This window comes from Miscanthus floridulus, chromosome 1 (genome assembly GCF_019320115.1).
Source record: "Miscanthus floridulus cultivar M001 chromosome 1, ASM1932011v1, whole genome shotgun sequence".
NCBI classification, from domain to species: domain Eukaryota; kingdom Viridiplantae; phylum Streptophyta; class Magnoliopsida; order Poales; family Poaceae; genus Miscanthus; species Miscanthus floridulus.
The window spans coordinates 45,761,763-45,781,673 of NC_089580.1; the positions used below are offsets into that span (position 1 = coordinate 45,761,763).

Here is a 19,911-nt window from a genome sequence, read left to right on the forward strand (position 1 = left end):
GCGCCACCAAGGCCTCCGCCGCCTTCATCTCTGCCTTCTGGGTAGACGGCCTCGCCGCCATCACGTCAGCCTCAGCGATCTCGGGGGCTCTAGCCTCTGTAGTCATGGCCTCGATGGTCTCAGGGGCTCCGGCCTCCACCATCGTGGCCTCGGTGGTCACAGAAACACCGACCCCCGCCGCTGCGGTCTCAGCGGTCTTGGGCGCCCCGGCCTCCATTGCCTCAGCCTTGGAGACCACAGGGGCCACGGCAACCAAGGGCATGCTGGCCCCATCTAACTCGTGAGCCTCGCCCTCGCGGGGGCGGAAGCACTCCCTCCCCCGTCTGTGTCGGGGTCACCTCGGCAGCCCCTCCTTGGGCGGCCGGCTCCTTTGGGTCGGCCCTCACTGACGCCGCGCCGCGTTGTATAGCGGCTTGTGCCTCCACCACCCAGTGGGTGAAGGAGCCGGGGCTCGCCTTGAGCGCCTTAAGGGGCGCCAAGGGAAGCTCGTTCGCAGGCCACTTCCGACTAAGGAAAAATCACCTACAGGGTCAGCACGGGACCAAAGAGCGAACGGAAGGCGCTGCGACCCCACCAAAGATACACCTACCTCGAACGGGGCAGCAACCGCTTCACCATGGCGACCCTCGTCCGCAAAGGCGGTGGCGGCGGCAGAGGCATCGCCTCCATGTCCATCGGCGCCGGCTGGTCCTCAAAGGACCCCGGTGCCCCGTCGATCCTCTGTGGGGGCGGTTGCGTCGCCTCCGCCGCCACTTGTTCCACCATCGCCGTCGAGCCCACCGGGCTGATGGCGTGTTTGCCCAACGCCCGCGCCCCGAGCGTGTTGGCCTCGGCCATAGAGCAGGCAATCGCCGACCCTGGGTCCGCTTCTCCTCCTCCTCCCGGGAGTGCCGGGCTGCTTGCCAACGCCCCGGGCACCACCTCCACTACGTCAGGGAGATGGTCCAGGGGACCTCGCCCCACCTCACCCTCATCATCCCCATCTGAGGCCTCCATCGACAGCGACAACGATGGGGATTCCTCCAATGGAAGACCATCCTTCCTTTGTTGATGGCGGCGCTTGTCCAGCTCCTCGCGCGCGAGGATCTTCTTCATGCGCTTCACCGCTTCGGCGTCCTTCCTCTTTTTCTGTGCATCAGCGTGCGCCCGGTTGATCGCCCGCCGCCTCATGTCCTCATGGACGGGCGGCGAAGAGGCACGCACATCCCTCATCCCCTATAGGAACGGCGAACGCGCATGAGAAGGTAGGAGAAACAGAGGAGGCTCGGGGGCTATGGTGGCACACGACTTACCAGCGAGAGGAACCCCCGCGACGGTCGCATTGCGATGGGGGTCAGGTTGCCGCCCCTCAGCTTCGCCTCTACCGTCTCCCCAACCCGACAAACAATTTCCTCATCGGAAAGGGCAGAGGAGGACATCCAGATGCCCTCAATGGGCTCACCTGGCTTCATCTCGAACAACCGCCGCCGCCAAGCCATTAGCGGCAGCACCCTCCGGTGGTGGAAGGCAGCCACGACCACAGCCACGGTAAGGCCACGGCCCCATAGCCTCTCCAGCCCCTCCAGAAGCGGCTGCAGCTTGGGCTGGTCGTCCTTCGGGATGCCATACTTCCATCTCTCTGGGTAGCTCCCCACAATGCGCCCAGTGTAGGGGGGAAGTCCTCCATCATCGTTACGAAGGTAGAACCAGCTCGTGTACCACCGGTAGTTGGAGGACGCGAGCTGGGCCAGGATGTAGAGGTGCTGGCGGTCCTGGTGCACTTGGAGAGTGCAGTCGCCGGCCCTCATCGCCTTCCTCGTACCCGACGTGCCCATCGGCTTAGTGGTGTGCCTCGCTCGGAATAGATGGAGCCACAACTCCTAATGGGGAGCAATCCCCAAGTACCCCTCATAGACGACAACAAAGATAGCCGCCTGAGCGATGGAGTTGGGATTGAAGTTGTGGAGCTCCACGCCGTAGTAGTGCGGGAGCGCCTGCATGAACCGATCCGCCGGGACGCCAAGGCCGCGCTCGTGAAAGGAGACAAAGCTCACGACATAGCCATCGCGAGGCCTCGGCTTTGGCTCGCCATACGGAGCAATCCACTCTGGTCTGGTGGGGTCTGTCACCGAGCGAAGGAGTCCACCGTTGACGAGCGACTAGAGTGTCTCCATGGTAACATCGGAAGGATCCCAGGGGTCCGTCTTGACAACGACGATGTCGCCGGCCATGAGTGCGATGGAGGGATCGGATGCGGCGGTGAGTTTTTCTCTCTCTCCCATGCTCTCGCTTTTTCTCGCTTTCTCCCTAGGCTCGCTCTTCTCCCTTCTTCCCAGCACCCGCTGCTCTAGCGATGGCTCGATGGAGGCAGAGCTAATGCAGGCAAGGTAAGGTGTGGAGGGGCAAGACTCTTCGAGTATTTATGCAGGGGGAAGGCGAAACGAACGGGCGATGAAATCGGGGAAGTTTCCCCCCGATCCAGCGCAGTTAACCACGAGCCGATTTTGCCGCCCACCGCCCACTTCTTTCTCATTAATTGCGGGAACAGTTATGTCCCATCCACCATGTCACGCTCGGCCACTACGGTAGCAGGCGTCGTTTCGCCTCCCCAGGAAACCACCTCAAAAGGCGCGCCACCCGTTACCGAGCCAATGGGGAAGGTATTCCCCCTGGCCTATTCCTTTCAGATGAAGGAACCAGGCTTTGAGCCTATTATGGTCTAGGAGTTCGAAGGCTGGGCCCCAAGGGATTTCGACAGCCGCCCCAGGACAACCGAGTCAGGGACGACCGCGGGTGAGCCTATACGGGGCTGAGGCCTAAGCAAGCGAAACGCTTGGGACGCCCTAAGTCATGTCCGAGACCGACAGGGAAGTCTCCGAATGGGATCCCACCGTAGGGAGGCACTGAGCCACCGAGGCCCAGCAAACGGCCTTGGCACCCACTAGAGAAACCCTCTGGTACTCTTGGAGTGCGTCTCTGGACTGCTAGCCAACCCTTAGCGAATGGGGTTCGGGCCTCCACTCGGACTACCCGATAACAGCTCACCGAAAGTGCCACCGCTCGTACCCACCGAGGGTAGCGAGGCACATTCCACCCCTCCTTCTGAGCAAAAAGGAAGCATGAGGGTCGTACAAAAAGTCAGGGGAACCCCTGATGGCCTTCTCGCTCTATGCAGAGGCTAAGGGGCTCTTCCTGCAACCTTGCCGAGACCCAGCGGCCCCAGCTCGCACTCGAAGGGGCTCGGCAAAACAAACCCTCCTTCTGAGCAAAAAGAAAGCGTGAGCGTCATATAAAAAGATAGGGGAGCTCCTGATGGCCCTCTCGCCCCATGCAGAGGCTAGGGGGCTCTTCCTGCAAATATGTCAAGACCCCACGACCCAGGCATGCGCCCAAAGGGGCCTCGACAAACAAACCCTCACGCGCGAGGGGCGTATAAAAAGCTAGGGAAGCTCCCGACGGCCCTCTCGCTCCGTGTAGAGGCTAGGGGCTCTTCCTGCAACCATGCCGAGACCCAGCGGCTCTGGCTCGCACCCGAATGGGCTCGGCAAACAAACCCTTCATCCAAACGAAAAGGACATGTGAGGGTCGAATAAAAAAGCCAGGGGACCCTTGATCGCCCTCTTGCTCCGGGCGGAGGCTCGGGGGCTCCTCCTGCACCTAAGACAAAGACAAATGGTCTAAGTCCGTGCTAGAAGTTTCGTTACAAATACGATAAAAGGGCACCGAGCCCGTTACGGTCCAGGGGTTCGAAGGCTGGGCCCCCAGAGGTTTCGACAGCCGCCCTAGGGCAACAGAGTCAGAGATGACTTCGGGGTGAGCCTATGAATGGCCGAGGCCCGAGCGAACAATCGCTCGGGGCGTCCTAAGTCGTGTCCGAGACCAGCAGGGAAGTCTCTAAATGGGATCCCACCGTAGGGAGGCACCGAGCCACCGAGGCCTAGCGAATGGCCTCGACACCCACTAGAGAAACCCTCCAGTACTCTTGGAGTGTGTCTTTGGACCGCTAGCCGTCCCCTAGCGAATGGGGCACGGGCCTCCACTCGGACTCACCCGATAACAGCTCACCGGAAGTGCCCATGCTCGTACCCATCGAGGATAGCCTGGCACATTCCACCCCTCCTTCCGAGCGAAAAGGAAGCGTGAGGGTCATACCAAAAGCCAGGGGGACCCCTGACGGACCTCTCGCTCCGTGCGGAGGCTAGAGGGATTTTCCTGCAACCTCGCCGAGACCCCCGTGACCCGAACTTGCACTTGTGGGCTCAGCAAATACAATAAAAACTCCTCACTCAAACACGAAAACGAAAAAAGCCCCTGGAGGAGTAACTCCACTCCTCTAGGGCCTCGGGGGCTACACCTGGCGGGTGCGCTCGCGCGCACCCACCGAAACCTCAAGAAACAAAACCCAATTCCTACGGGAGCGGCTATAAACCAAGCCTCGGCAAACCCTTAGGGAGAGTGCACGCACTCCCCCGGAGGCTCGGGGGCTACTGTCGGGTACCGTAGAACGGGGTACCCCGAGCGAACATCAAAAGGGTCACTTAAGTCCTATAAAAAAACAAAGCTAGAAGGTAAGCCGTGGGCTCCTCACTGGCCACGTCCGAGCCCACCAGGCTCTCCGCCTTGCCTCGAGCCTCGCACAGGAGGTCTCGGCATCCTGACGCAATCTCCGCCTCGCGCGAGGCTTTTCACGGAAGGCCTCGGCAAGGAGTGCAATCTCCGCCTCGTGCGAGGCCTCATTCTCCGTATCGCGCGAGGCTAGCTTATCCATAGCCCGTCGCCCCCGCCTCGCCCGGTCTTCCCGACAGCACGTCATGTCCCATTAATACATCAACCACTCCCGCAATCTCAGCCGGACAACGGCTCGACACCGCGGAATGGCCGACGGGACATGAGGTCGCATCGGTGCCATACCGGCTGAGACAGGGCACGACGGGGATTACCGGTCACTGTATTCTGACGCTATGCCCACGATCAGCGCCCGCACTACACTGTGCCCCGCGATCCCCGCCTCGAAAACAACACTACACGGACAGCCTGGCCCGGGTCATCACCGCCTCCGAGCCAGCGCACCAGATCAACCGCTCTCTCAGGGCCTCGGCACTATGCACCAAGGTCTCGGCCATCTCGGGATTCATGTCCGCCGAGACCCCCCACTGCGGTGCAGCCTCGGCACCGACCGAGCCTCGGCCTCGTGCACAGTCAGTCCACAGCGACTTGCGCGTTGACCGCCGCACCCACTCCGAGGTAGCCCGGGAGCTCCCATGACGCACAGGATCGGATGTGACCAGCACGCCGCCCTAGTGCTCCAAGGACGGACCACTCCGACGACTACGCCGCCACAGGAACAGGCCACAGGGCTCAGACACGCCGCCCCTGTTTGCACGACGCCGTATAGTTAGCTCATGTACTACCCTTGTCCTCCCTTCAAACTATAAAATGAGAGGACGCTATTTCTAGGGGACGGAAAAAGAAGAACACCCGGTAACACACACTTCCCAGCCGCCTGAGAGCAACGTCTCAAGCAGCCCACACCTCACCTCGTCGAGACCTGGGACGAACTCCCTCTCTCACCTAGCTTGTAACCCCCTACAACAAGCATTTCGGTGCAAGGAATACAAGATCGATCTTCCAGACTGGACGTAGGGCCCGAATTGCCCGAACCAGTATAAACATTGTGTCTCTTTGTATCACCATCCGGGATTGGGAACACGCAGGATAAATTCATTGGTTGGTTGAGGACCCCCCGGTCCGAAACACCGACAATGGGATGGTTTAACGTTTGTGTTAGCTATTTAGTAATATGGTTTATTTTCTTTTTAAAAGGCTATATGATGGAAATATGGTTGAATTTGGTCTTAAAAAACCGTTTTGTATGCAAAAAAACAAACCTTTTTGCTCAACACATGCATGGGTTATTTGAGACTGAACCAAACAACAAATTTTAGAAGAGCTGGTATAGCAGGGTATGACTTGACCAAATTTGGCATGAGATGAGACGTGTGGAGGGAGGTTGTGGCCTCAAGCTAGAGCTTGTTAGAAGGTGATGGCCGGCGTGTGGAAATGTTTATGTAGTTTATTGGTCACATAAATCACAGGTTGCATGGCACCTGGTTGTCGATGCATCAAGCTAGAACGAAGAAAAAATAATATCACAATAACTCTGAGCAAAATTAAGGTTCACATTAACTAGGAACACAACACTTGCATTGGGCAGAAAAGCATAGCATCAATCAAGCAAATTAAACCGCGTACAAACGTATCCATCGCCTGGCATATTGATAAGATCGAGACGATCTAATAAAAACCCATCAGTAGCTTGGCATCCAGCCTCAGACAGAGGGTAGTAGAGTGGGTCCCGCAACAGCAACAGCCTCGGTTCTGTTGCTATTGCTTTTTGACGGTTGCTTGCTTTTTTAGCGGCACGTCGGTTGGCTGGTTGGTTCGTAAAGAAGTACTCCTTCCATTCCAAAAAACCAGACGTCCTGGGCAGCCGAAGCATTTTCGTGAAACCTGACGTCCTGGGCTCCCGAGGCCTCGTGAGGACGGGTTTACCCCTAGCGAGCCGCTCGCCAACGGTTCCTTCGACTACGCATTAATCGCTCGATGGACCGACGCCTCGTTCTCTTGGTCGCCGCCGTCCTCAGCTCTTGCGTGGAGTCAAGGCGCTGCAGTCCCTCCGCAACACCTCGACGCGCCGTTCTTCTCCTGCCGCTGTGCCGCAGGTGCTCAAACGCAGCATGCCGCCGCCCTCCGCAGCACGCAGTGTTTAGGGTTTTACCGCGCCGCCGCCGCGACCTTGTACGGTTCAACCAAGAACATCGACGCACGCCCTCGCCTACCTCCGCAGCACGCCCTCGCCTACCTCCGCACGCCCTCGCCTATCTCCGCAGCACGGCGCCGCCGCCAGCACGCGCCTCCCTCGCCGCGCCATGGAGTCCGCCGACGCGCTGAACTCGGAGGGCACGAACTCTGTTGTGGCCATGGAGTCCGTCGATGCGCTCGACTTCGTCGACGTGGTGCCGGACTCCGTCGAGGAGGTGCCGGACTCCGACGTGGTGCTACCGGACTCCATCGAGGTACTGCCGGACTCCAACCAGCTGGACGAGGTGGTGCACTGTCCTCGCTGCGGCACGTTCCATGCCGGCGGCGTCTTCGGCGAAGCATGCTACGAAGCTCGTCGCGAAGCTCGCAGGTGTGCCCGTTGTGGCCTTTTACATGAGGACTACAATCTCGCAGCAAGGGTGTGCGATAAGATGGAAAAATTTGATTGTGAGGTGTATATTCCTGATGTGCACGAACTTCAAATGAGAGGTGACACAATTCTTCTTCCTGAGCACGTAATGAAGAAGCTGGACGAACAATACAATATGAAGAAACTGGAAGAACAAAAGCTGAAGCAACTGGAGTCACAAGCTAACGACGAGTGCATACAGGATCAGTAAGGTGCAAAAGCTAACATACAGTACATGCATTATCTAATTTGGTGCAAAAGCTAACTTGCTTCTTCTAATGGTTTCATGCAGGGAGAGCAGCTAGTGCTTCGGCTAGCAAAGAAGCTTCACAAGGGACTTGCAATGGCAGCCTATCTTCCCTCTCTAGTCTTTGTTTATTCATGTGAGGAATCTTGATTTTGTTGCAACCTTTTATCTTCATTGCTTCCTTCAAAACAGTTTGTAGTGTCACAAAGATCATATTTGCCTTCTGTGGAGAGTACTCCATAAATGCCTACAAAACATGTGTTCAAGAAATGAATTAGTGAGTTCATTACTTGTCCAAGATCAATTTAAACAATCGAATGGATGCTGTAGTACATGCAGAAGAGGAAAACAAGAGACGAAGCATTTTACCGATGCCATGCTCGGCCTCTTCAGGCTTGTTCAGATCAAAGCCGGCGTCGCCATCGTCATTTTCAGCCTCGTTGAGATCCAAGGCAAGGTTGCCATCGTCATCGTCCGCTAAACGTTCAGATCAAAGGGAAAGAAAGCATCAGCTTCATTGCAAGTACGGAGAAAACGAAAGAACAAAATGAGAAAAAAATTACCAGCAAGGTTTTGTAGGTAATCGAAATCGACAGCACCAAAATCATCTAATGGCAAGTTCAAATTGAACCCTGTCCAAAAAAAGAAGAAAGAAAATGAGAAACGTTACCACACGTTCTTGCTTTGAATATAAAACAAAAAAAAAAACAAACAAACTGAGTAGTACATTACCATTTATGGTGTCGTCCTCCAATATTGGCTCATTGAGATCGACGTCGCCGTCATCTTCTTCCAAACGAACGTTCAAATCAAATGGATTAGCCATTGCATTTGAGAAGGAGTGGAGAAGGAAAGAGTAGAGCACGACAAGCATGGGAGTGGTACAGTGGAGAACGAGGCGTTTTAAATGAAGCAGCAGCCAGAGCAGTCGAAGCGTCCGGAGACCGGCCAGATTAGCGCCAAATTAGAATGCTTGGAGCGCGGACAGAAAAATTACGTGGCCACGCACAAACCCGAGCGCGAACGGTGCAAAAACAAGCACCAACGCTGCCCAAACGCGCCAAAACAACACCAAACGCGCTCCCACCCGCACCAGTGCCATGCGAGCCAACACGCACGTGCCACGCCTCACCCAAACCCATGCAAAATGAAGCCACGGGCAAAAAAAATGCGTCCACAGAGTTTTGACCTCGAGACTCAGGGCTCACCCACACCGCAGTAACCAGATGAGCTAGAAAACTTTCTCGTATGGATAGCGCTCACAACAGTATTTAATAGGGGCATATAGGGAAAACTATACCCTAATTAATGACTCCTTGGTAAGCACAATCATGTCCTAAACGTCAGGTTTTTTTGGATGGAGGGAGTACTGCTGACTGGTTTGTGTGAGAGAAAAATACTGTTCTGGCTGAAAATTTACGATCGTTTACGATAAGCCACAGCCAAACGAACAGGTTGTAGAAGCAAAATACAGTAGCTAATAGCGTTTTGTTTTTTACCTCTGTGTTAGAACTTGCTTGTTTTTTTTATAGTAAAATATAACTAACAGTGTATTACCATCATTTTGTTTACCTCCTTATGTTAGAACGGCTACTTGCTTTTTAGAAGAGAAAAATAGCTAAGGGAAGGGTGACTTCATTGTCAATTAGGCTCGGATGCTAGTATGCTACCGTGTGCATAATTCGGTACCGAGTTAGAGTCGATCATATGTTTTTGTTAGAGAATCTCCAAGAGTTTCTAAAACACTCTTCTAATTTAGAATTTTTAGCAAAATTAAGAAAGACACCGTCTACAACGGCTTCTAAAATCGTCTCCTGATCTTTTAGCGCTTCCAAAAACTGAGCCCTCGATGCGCAAAGTTATGCGCAGTCGGGCTCGTGCGGATCCTGCCGCGAGCCAGGTTTCTCGGGCCGTACCCGGCGCAGGGCCACATGCTCCTGCTCCTCGACCTCGCGAGGCTGCACGCCGCTCATAGCTCCGTCGCGCACCGGTTGCGACTCCCAGTTCGCTCGCGCGCCTCCCCTGCTCGCCCATCTCCACCATCTCCTTGCTCGCTCGCGCCGCCATCGCATATCAGTGAGCTGGTCGACGACCGCCTTCTGCTTGATGCCGAATTGCCGATGGGGATGGCGAGGACGTTTTCGACTGCCTGCCGTTGCTGTTGCCGTTGGCGGCACCGCCGACGTCGACAACAGCGGCAAGCCAGACGAGGAAACAGCCCTGCGACCCGGATGCCCGAGTCCTGCTCCGCCCGGCAGCCGTGCCCTGCTCAGCCCCTGCTTCTGTGTACGTGGTTCTCAGAGGACGAAGACGATGATAATTACGAAAATACCACTGAATATTATTATTTTAGGTGTTACTCCCTCCCTCCATTATCTAAGCCTTGGGCCCAGAGACCAAGGAGCACCAACGGCCCACGTCCTTTGGATCACAGCGATTTATTACTCCAATTAATGTGCATGGCCGCATGGAGCACCGATGGTCCACGTCCTCCGCTAAATCTACGTTTAACACCGCACCGTGATCCCGCGCATGCGAGACGGAGAAGGAAACGGGAAGGCGACGTAGTAATTTCACGCGATCCATCCGAGGAGTCGCGCGCGCTCGCGAGGCAACCGTAATAAGCAGGACCACCTCAGGCGAAGGAGATTATTGAAAAAAAAAATTGCTTCAACGAAGGAGACAAATGGACGGAGTAGTATTTTTTTAAGAAATTATTGGAGATGACTTTATTTATTCCTTCTAAATCTTTTTTAGTAGTCGGAAAACACCCCGATTTTAGGAGAGAAATATTAGGAACTCTTGGAGATGCTCTTACCTTGTGTTGGTGAAGCCTAACAAGTGTATTGCCATCTTTTTTTTTCTTTTACCTCTATGCTAGAGCCAGGGTTGGTAATAGCGTGTTTGGTTTTTGCTCAACGTATATAGTCCCTCTGTCAAAAAAAAAAGAGTCATTCTCGCTTCCAAAAAAATCAACAATTTTAACTTTGACCAAATATACTTAACAAAATATTAATATTTATGGTACATAATTAGTACCATTAGGTAGATCATTGAATATAATTTTATAATAAACTTATTTGGAGATATAAATGTTGCACGTATTTTCTACAAACCAGTTAAAGTTGAGAAAATTTAACCAGCACGATTCCTATAACTCTTTTTTAGGGACGGAGGGAGTACCAGTGACCGGCTCATACAACTGCTTGTTGTTTAGTTCACTAAATCTGAAGAATAAATCATATTAAATTGGAATGAAAAAAAATAATAAGATAGTATTTATTTTGTTTGAATCGATTATATAATGTTGATTTTTATCATGTTATTAAGCCATACTCCCTCCGGGCAGCTTTTTTAGGCGTTTAGAAGATGAATCCCGAATACCAAGGAGCAAAGAGTGTGTAAAGCTAGAAAATAAATCTTGCGACATTAATCTAGGCAACTTCATGTATGCATGCATGCACTTTAACTCCTCACCCCTGATGATTGGCTCGCGCGAAGCGCCCAACAACTAGCACCAGTAAAGGCCTGTTTCGTCCCCTGTTTTAACCAAAACTCTTTTGCTATTTTATCCCATCTTTTGGTAAAATAGATCTAAATACCATAGGCAAAAACAACAAAACTTAGGCTGCAAAACTTTTGGCATTTGAGACCCAAGAGGCCCAAAATTGAGCAAAAAAACGTCTTGAGGCGCGTGCTGTGTCTGTATGGCTAAAGTTTTGCCATGCATCTAAACATCATATGCCAAAAGTTTGAATGGCAAAAGTTTTACAGCAAAATATTAGGAGCAAAAGTTTCTAAACACACCCCCTAAAAAAACATCAACGTGAAAGCTAGTCCCTTCGTTTACTGTGCCCATAGATATAGCTGCAATGCCTTACATACATGCCTATACTAAAAACATGGGAACGCCTAAAAAAGCTGCCCGGCGGTAGTATCTATTTTAAAATACTAATTATACCATAAAACATGCTTATTTGCTTTCTAATACGCTGCGTCACGGGAGAACTCTGTAGATATCAAGGGAATTCCTCCCTTTGGTCGGATACTATAATCTACCTATTTAGAGGTTCACTGGCTACTTTTGTATGGCAGAAGACAAGCTCAGGGGTTTATGCAGGCATCCAACGCACTCTTGAGGGCCTGTTTGGATAGTGACCTGGCAGGCAGCAATCCCGATCGCATGGGGGCGCTGCCTGCGCCAGGCAGCTCCGCCCAGTCACAAACCAAACACGCCCTCGAAAGTTGAATCCCAGAGCCAGACCAGGATATATGCGCGGAGCCTGGACACGACACATGCAGGCAACCAAAATGCTATGAAGAGACGCAAGTGCTCACCAGCTAGGACCGACCAATCAACACGTTTGCACACACAAGGCCTCCAATAGTGCAAATCTAATCCACGACAAACCCATCTTAAGAAGAGCGGCATACAAAGTTACCGCAACCAGTTTACAATACCATACATATAGTTCAATATAAAAGGTAGCTCCAATTCACAGCTCTGATTATTAACTTCGGCGGTGCATAACCGTGTGCCAGCATCAATCTTAGCAGTAGAACATGACGCGCTTCACGTTTTCCTTGAGGGCAGGTAATGGCCTCACAGCAACATTCCCAACACCAGCCCTGGTGTTGCGTGCCTCTGGTGGAGGGCCACGGCTTGGCGTAGCACCGCTCGCCATAGACCCACTGTCAGTGGTATCCGGCTCCAGGTAGTAGCGAGCTCGGAAGGCTGCCAGGTGAGCATAGTACGCAGGAGGTACTGCAAGCAATCCAAATAACAGTCAGCGTATGTTTCATAACATTACCAACCCACGCTACATCAACGGTGGGTGGGTACCGGTGATCAAGAAATTAAACTCAATGTCAAGTCGGGCTTACCGATTGATAATGAGCGAGTGCACCTAGCATACCTGAAAAGGTTGATCTTGAGTTTAGAAATTGATGCTTAAAGAGAGCTAAAAAAAGGGGGGGATAGAGCAGTAAAATGTTACGTGTAACACAGGTTGTTGGTGAGAGTTTGCAACCCATCAGCGGTAAATTTGTTTTCATCCCACAGAACATGATAATGGGCAGGGCGGCTTGTTCCCTGAAAGTAACCCAAAAGGAATTCCATCGTTAGTGTAGAATAAAACAAATAACTGAAATTCAGCGACGAGACAGGGAAACCCGACCTGAATGCCAGCATGGCTACAGAGGTAGAAATCAAATTGAGTTGGATGGCAGATCTTTGAGTCCACCACAGTACCTATTATTTCAGAAAAGTTTAAGGGCATACAGATATTTCAGAAAAGATGAGGGCATACAGATTATACAAGATAGCCTATTCCAAAAACACAAGCTAAGCCCAAAGTGTAACAAAAGGCACATCAAGAACTAACCAGGCAGTATGTTTCCACTTTTATCAACAGCACGTGGGTCATTGTGATTATTAGCAAACAACCTAGTGTGATGACGCTTCTGGACCACAACAAAAGTAACTGGAGGCTGGTAATCCGACTCCAATGATGCACAGGCCTATATCCATAGTTTCGCTAGGGTGGTCAGAGAAAAATAAAGGTGAAGACAGTTACCAAACTAATGCACTCAAATCAAGTTTACCCTACTAATGGCATCAAGTTCATACAACAGAACTTGGCAGAACTGTCCCTCACCGACACCATCCCTGAAAGTGATAAAAGTGTTTAATATACAGGGAATCACAGTCAGAAAAGGTGCTCATGAAAGGATACAAACCTGTAGAATATGATCCTCTTTGGTTTCTGTCCAGTTGCCCGCCAGAAAGAAATGAGAAGTTCCCTGCACAATCAACAAAAGTTATGCGTCTGGAGGAATCCAAACACGTAGGAGTGAATGCATTTCATTTTTTATCTTAATAAAGATCATACCTGACCATGCCACCAAGATCCTGTATCAATTCTTGGCGACGGGCTTGAGCACTCACTAATCCTGGATACTTTGTAACCTCAGGCCAGTCCTGAGAAGCAACAACCTAGGAGAAAAATACATTGAGAAAAAAAAGAGAGAAAAACTTCTACTGAAAAAGATAACATATCTTCTGGTATTTCTTTGTCACAAATAGGGCTTCACTTACAGCTGCAATGGAAGGACTAGAATCGTCCCCAGGATGGGGATGGGTCACATCAGCACCAAAGATAATAGTTGGTACGTCACTGACAAGGGGGATTCTCCTTGTCAAAGCATCAACAAGTACCGTATTCCTTCCCCCAACCTGAAAAGTACGATAACTGTAAGAGACGAATCGGTGTTAAAATCAAAGATTAGAAGAGTTAGTGCAATTACAAACCTTCACATTTATTTTCAGGGAGATATTTGAAAGATACTGCTGCTTGTTCGCCTTGAGAACATATTTAGTCAAACAGCATTGGGAGACCAATCCAAGATCAGTCTCACAGATCCTTTTGAGATCCCCTGAAGAATGAAAAGAATACTAATAGCAAAGTTTGTTCATTGAGCAAATTCTCGAGAGCCTTTCGGAAGAAAACATACCGTAAAGAGAACCATTATTGTCAGGCAGTATTACAATCAGCAAGTCAAGTTCTCGGCCCTGAGGCTCGAGTATGTTCATGGCATCTTGGTAGCATCCCTTTAATGCTCTTTCAACATGTTCAGGCCTCGCATAGCGAGGGGGCAGCACAGGTTCAAGTGCAAAATCCTAAAAGAGAATATGTGAAGAGCAAATAACACAAACGAAAATATATTGAAGTTCTGAGACACACACATACCACTCCTGATGCTTGGCACATCAAAGCCAGTTCATGACAGAAACTCCTGGCAGCACCATCTTGCACATTTCGTGAGAAGTTAATGCATGCCCAGCTGCTAACTCTACCACCATTGACCATTTTCTACCGCAATAAAAAAACATTAAAAACAATCAGGAGAAAAGTTACAAAATGCTTAATGACTAATCAGGGGAAAACAAAAGGGAATAGGTTGAAAACCGATTTAAGTTTATGTTACAATAATGTTAAAGGCATAGGAGTATATATAACCTAAATGGCCAATTTCAGTGGCGAAGTGGCATAAATATTAGTCACGAATTAACTACCAGGGTGATTGCAAACGGAGGCAAGACAAGAGCAAAATTTCAGATAAACCAGACGCTCACAATAGAATTTTGCAAGTAAATCATGCAAAATTTCTGAAAATATTTTCCACGTAAAACTACACAAGCACATGTAATTGTGAGATAAGGGGATGGCAGAAACAATATGAAGTTGTCTACCGAACCCAGAAAATGGAACTTCACTAGTCATTAGCAGCTATCAAGCTTACATAAAGAATCTCATTAATGTATTGTTCATGCAATGATCGGACAATGGCTTGGAAGCATGCTATCATGCTTCAAGGGTGGCAGGCTGGCATCTATATCATGGTTGCAGGTCTAAGTTCATTTTTTTTGTGTAAAATAAATATAACTGACTACACCTAAAGGAATTCACAGAGTGATTTTGTCTTGGCGGCGTAGTCATAACGAGGCATACCTTATTCATCATATTCCACTGGCCAACTCTTGGCCATACATCCCTCTCTCTGCCACTATCATGGTATTTCAGCTATTACACAGAAAGAAGAATATACCAGAACACCAGGTTAAAGTATGCCCAAATATGCAAATCAACTGTTATGTGTTGTTAAACTTAAAGCAAGGTGAAACTCACTGACCTTTGGGGGAGGCAGAACACGAGCTTCAACGGATGCAAGACGCTCATCAATCCTTATACCAAATTCCTGGGCATAAGGATCCTCAGAGTAGGCATTGTGATGAACAGTCTGATCAAATAGGTAAGGCAAACAAGAGATTTAGAATCGTCAGTTCATTGGTTTACTTTTGTGAAGGCAAAAGCTAATTAATTAAACAAAAGAAACAGAATATACCATATCACTAGATCATTATATATGCAACGACAACAACGACAATAATATATATTTATATAAATAATTTTTGCACAAACAATTTATTCATCAAGCAACTCTCATTTTATGAATGTTATACCTATAAATGCACTGCTAGTGCTACTGCTGCTGCAACTACTAGTACTACTATTCCTTAGTCAAACCAAGAAATATAATCACAATCACCTGCGAGATGTCTTTCTCACGCTCATGGGGACGCACCTTCAGTAGAGCAGTGATCTGTTTCTTAGTAAGACGATTTGAGTAACGCTGTCCCTCAACTATCTTACAGACCTGGTATTTCAATGCCATAGGCAACTTATGAAAACATGCGGAAGCTGGATATGGCATTTAGAAATCATATGAACAGATAAACATAGTGCAATAATTAATACAGCGATTGCAATACAGCTGGCAGAAGACACTAACCTCCATAGGCAGATAATTTGGTCTTTGCTGATTGCCCACTTGCAAGCAAGGTAAAGTGGTGTGCTGAATACTGAAGCCATAAGTCCCCAGGAAGTGTTGCACCACAGTCTTAACAGTACCACGATCATCAATAGGGCATCTATCATAGGAAACCATTGAAATCCTGTCAGCGCATTATACCTTATGATATCAACTGATATAAGCTAAGAAACGTGCACGTACGATAACTCCCTTGTTGCTCGTGAAGTGAGGCCAGATATCCGATATTTCCTACGCATGTTTCCACGGTGTGTGACCTCGACTTTCACACCTCGTAGGGCTTTTTTAATCTATATAGACAAAGGAGAGCAAATGGAAAGTGACGAAGCATAAACCAAAGTTTCTATGAAGAAAGGTAGGGTAATAAATCAAACCTTCACACGATCAGAATCAGACAATGGTCTAACTGAGATATCTCTGTTAAGAAGCTGAGCAACAAATTCAATCACAGGGAGGGGCTCAATAAATGCAGTAGAGGACATATCTGCGAAAAAAGAAATCGAGCAAACTCAACATTTCAGATAAGACCAAATAGTGATGCCACAAACTATGTCTAAAGGCATCATGATCTAGAATGTAGTGTATGTAGTGTGTTCCTAACTGTCATGATCATGTATCAAGTTTGAAAACTAGAAGGTAGAAAACATGAAAACAATGGTATCTAACCAATATTCAGAGAAAGACCCATCTGTGTGGGCCTTATGCTTTGGTAGAAACCACGCCAAGTTTCCAAACCATCACCAAGTTGCTGACGTCTCCCTAAGTTGGGAGAATAAAATGATCTACCAACAGGACAATACCTATACAGGGAAATGCAAATTACAATGGAGATTTTGCCACAGAAAAAAAAAAACTCTTACCGAAATACCATTCACTCAAAGATTACCTGGCAGTAGACAATTCACGTAGCACAATGTTATGTAATTGAATTACTCCTTGAGGAGCATCTGGTTGCCTCCCAGCTAGAAACATAGCCAGATGGTGGAGATCAGCGTGAGCAGCAAATTTGATCACCACCCGAAATACCCTCTGGCGCCTTAAAACAGAAGGAATGTCAGTATGAAACTTTGGATACGTTTTAAGCACAGAGACAACAGCACAGCATTACCTTTGGCCTCCTTGGCCTCCACCAAGACTGTCTTCCTCATCTTGCAGAGTAATTACGAATGTCTTCGAAGTAAATGGCAATGCTCCAGCTGTATAAAGATTCTTCCTACCATCGTATGCAGGCAGACGCCCATCCAAATGGGAGTGTCTATAAAGGTTTACAAGCTCTCCCATGACAGCACGATTGACACCGCGTGAAGTAACCTCGGGCGTTATTGATACCTGATGACAATAGGCTGGTTATAAAAAATCTCATATAAAAACTATGGTGACGAATTATGTCATCTTATTATTGGCTTACATCGTATTGGTGAAGGTCTTTATTAGGCAGCTCAGCAAAGAAATGATTTGCCTTCACGATGCACCCGGACCCAAGCGTACCCTTGCCAGGGCGCAATGGTAATCTAACCGCTTTGCTTGACGCTGGTGCCACCTGACCAGATTGGCTGGCTGAACTTTGGTCATGAATCGCAAGTTGCTGAAGCTGTTGCTGGACTTGTCCAGTGCTCACCTCGGCCTTCCTAGGCTGCGAGGACGAGCCAGCTCCCGGTGGTGATGGTGTTGCCACCACAGGGGCTTGATGTTGGACATCTGGGGCTTGGTGCAGCTCGGGAACTGGAACTGGTCTAGATGGACCTGAAGGAACACTTGGTCCAACACTAGGGACTTGATGTTGGACATCTGGGGCTTGGTGCAGCTCGGGAACTAGAACTGGTCTAGATGGACCTAAAGGAACATTTGGTCCAACACTAGGGACTTGATGTTGGACATCTGGGGCTTGGTGCAGCTCGGGAACTAGAACTGGTCTAGATGGACCTGAAGGAACACTTGGTCCAACACTAGGGACTTGATGTTGGACATCTGAGGCTTGGTGCAGCTCGGGAACTGGAACTGGTCTAGATGGACCTGAAGGAACACTTGGTCCAACACTAGGGGCTTGATGTTGGACATCTGGGGCTTGGTGCAGCTCGGGAACTAGAACTGGTCTAGATGGACCTGAAGGAACACTTGGTCCAACACTACCTCCCACATGCCCGCCACGGTATGGCTGCGGCATTCCCCCTCTGGGACGCGGACCACCACGTCCATGGTAGTCATGCGGTTGTGGCCCAGCACCAGGCGGGCCGCCACGGCCCTGATATCCACCGTGGCCCTGGTGTTGCCCTCCACCACGGGCACCCTGTTGAGTTGCGTGAGGACGCTGTGAGGAGCCCTGCCCAGGCGCTCCAGAAGCCTCCCCAGAACTCTCTCCAGGGCCAGTTCGTTTCTTCCTCACCATGATGGACGGACACTGGCATAACAGAGATGCAAACTGTGAGACTAAAAGCGACGGACAGACAGATCTATCTACGGAGCAGCGGAGGAGGGAAGGGCGATGCCGATACCGTACCGGAGCAAGACGGGCGGCGCGGTGGCGAAGGAAACCCTAGCCTAGCCCGGGGGGCTCCAATCCTCCAACTCCTCCGCTAAGCGCGCCCGCCCCAGCGCTGGTGCTCCTCTCTTTATGTTTGTTGGTTGCCTGCCTTCGAGGGGAAGGAAACTTTGCTTTGCGGAGGGGAAGGAAACTTCAGGGAAACTTCGGCCGCCCCAGCGCTGGTGCTCCTCTCTTGCCTCATTGCCTGCCTTCCAGGGGAAGGAATGTTTGTTGTTGTGGTGGTACTGTAGTGGCGTGGAAACGCGCGGCGGCTGCAGGTAACCGTAAAACTACCTGCTGCCAGCTGTTTTCACTTTGAACCTAATTAACACCAACCACTGAGCGACAGCGTGCGTTACGGTTGCCAAGCTTAAGCTTATTTACCACGGTTATGACCTTGTATATATCTATCAATGCTTATCAATCATGACAAGGTGGGCTTGCCGGAGAGTTCGTTTTGAGATTTGTTTAATGGCTCGTATCAGCGTGATTAGATCTGATGATGGTGGCAGGCAATGATGATGCGACGACGCTCTAGTGCACGCAGCAGCTAGCAGTAAAGAATTTCAACTACTAATTCGGAAACACTAGTATATATATCCAGTGAAGACTGCTTTTGATTTGGCAATGATATGGGGGAGTAAAGTCGACGAGCCACTCGGTTTCTTCGCTTGCCGTTCCCGAGCTTTTTGTGCCACACTGTAACTCGGTTGGCACCGACAGAGCATGCCTTTGTTTTTGTCTGCACCTATCTATCTTGCTTACCAGAAAAGCAGCGCAGCCCTTGTGGCCCGGCTATCCTACGCGGCCACGGCCATCAGGCCATGGTCCGCCAGGCTCATGGTCTCATGGAACCTGTAAGGAAACGGCCCGCCGCCGGTCTACTCCCCTTAAGTTGCATCACGCCCAGCAACAGCGCCGGCGCCGTCCCAGTAGCTCGCCGCCCCCACGAGCCCGGTGCATTCTGCGGCGAGCGTTTGCATCCGGTGGGACTACTGGTGGCAGGACGCAACGGATGGGCTCGGTGGTGTTGCACTGGGACGACCTGTCGAGGTACCTGTCGCCGTCGCTGCAGTTGCTGGTATGCGACGGCGAGGCGGGGCTGCACGCGCTCACGACGAGCGCGTTCTGCGAGCCAGGCGCGTAGCTCTTCGAGAAGAGCTCCTGGATGGAGGCGTTGAGTCCGCGGGAGCAGTCCTGGGGCAGGGAGAGGACGACGGCGCGCGCCGTGACGTTGTGCACCAGCTGGCCGAGCTCGCGCGCGCCGCCGACCCACGCGGTGCCGTTCGCCTGGTCGTCGCACCCGAGCGGTATCTCGCAGCCGGGGGAGAAGCCGAACGGGTACTGCACCGTCAAGCCCCCGCAGCTCCGCGCGCAGCTGCCGTTGCCCGCGGCTGCCGCATGCAGCAGCCACGGCAGCAGCAGCAGTGCCACCTAAGCCTGGGCAAAATACCCGATACCCATTACCCGTACCCGAATTACCCGAACCCGAACCCGAATTACCCGAACCCGAGGTACCCGATCCCAAATTCGGATAGCGAT

General features: G+C 50.7%; 1 protein-coding gene across 4 annotated transcripts; it reads right to left on the minus strand.

The window, feature by feature from the left end:
- Positions 1 to 11,871: 11,871 nt before the first annotated feature.
- On the minus strand, positions 11,872 to 18,527 carry LOC136508765 (protein argonaute 1B-like). Of its 4 annotated transcripts, none has more exons than XM_066503638.1 (23): positions 18,346 to 18,527; positions 17,257 to 18,246; positions 16,957 to 17,177; positions 16,735 to 16,884; positions 16,515 to 16,648; positions 16,223 to 16,332; positions 16,032 to 16,138; positions 15,810 to 15,948; positions 15,603 to 15,674; positions 15,150 to 15,257; positions 14,969 to 15,040; positions 14,207 to 14,329; positions 13,971 to 14,136; positions 13,768 to 13,892; positions 13,555 to 13,692; positions 13,349 to 13,452; positions 13,197 to 13,259; positions 13,062 to 13,125; positions 12,842 to 12,977; positions 12,635 to 12,708; positions 12,455 to 12,549; positions 12,342 to 12,373; positions 11,872 to 12,222 (listed from the first exon to the last, which is right to left on the minus strand). In XM_066503638.1, exons 2-23 carry the CDS (start codon positions 18,232 to 18,234, stop codon positions 12,008 to 12,010), a joined length of 3,426 nt encoding a protein of 1,141 aa, XP_066359735.1. In that variant the 5' UTR covers positions 18,235 to 18,246; positions 18,346 to 18,527; the 3' UTR covers positions 11,872 to 12,007. The 4 variants fall into 4 exon arrangements, with proteins under 4 accessions (XP_066359735.1, XP_066359669.1, XP_066359800.1 ...); XM_066503572.1 differs by having other exon boundaries at positions 15,567 to 15,674; positions 18,346 to 18,526; XM_066503703.1 differs by lacking the exon at positions 15,603 to 15,674 and having other exon boundaries at positions 18,346 to 18,523.
- Positions 18,528 to 19,911: the final 1,384 nt, after the last annotated feature.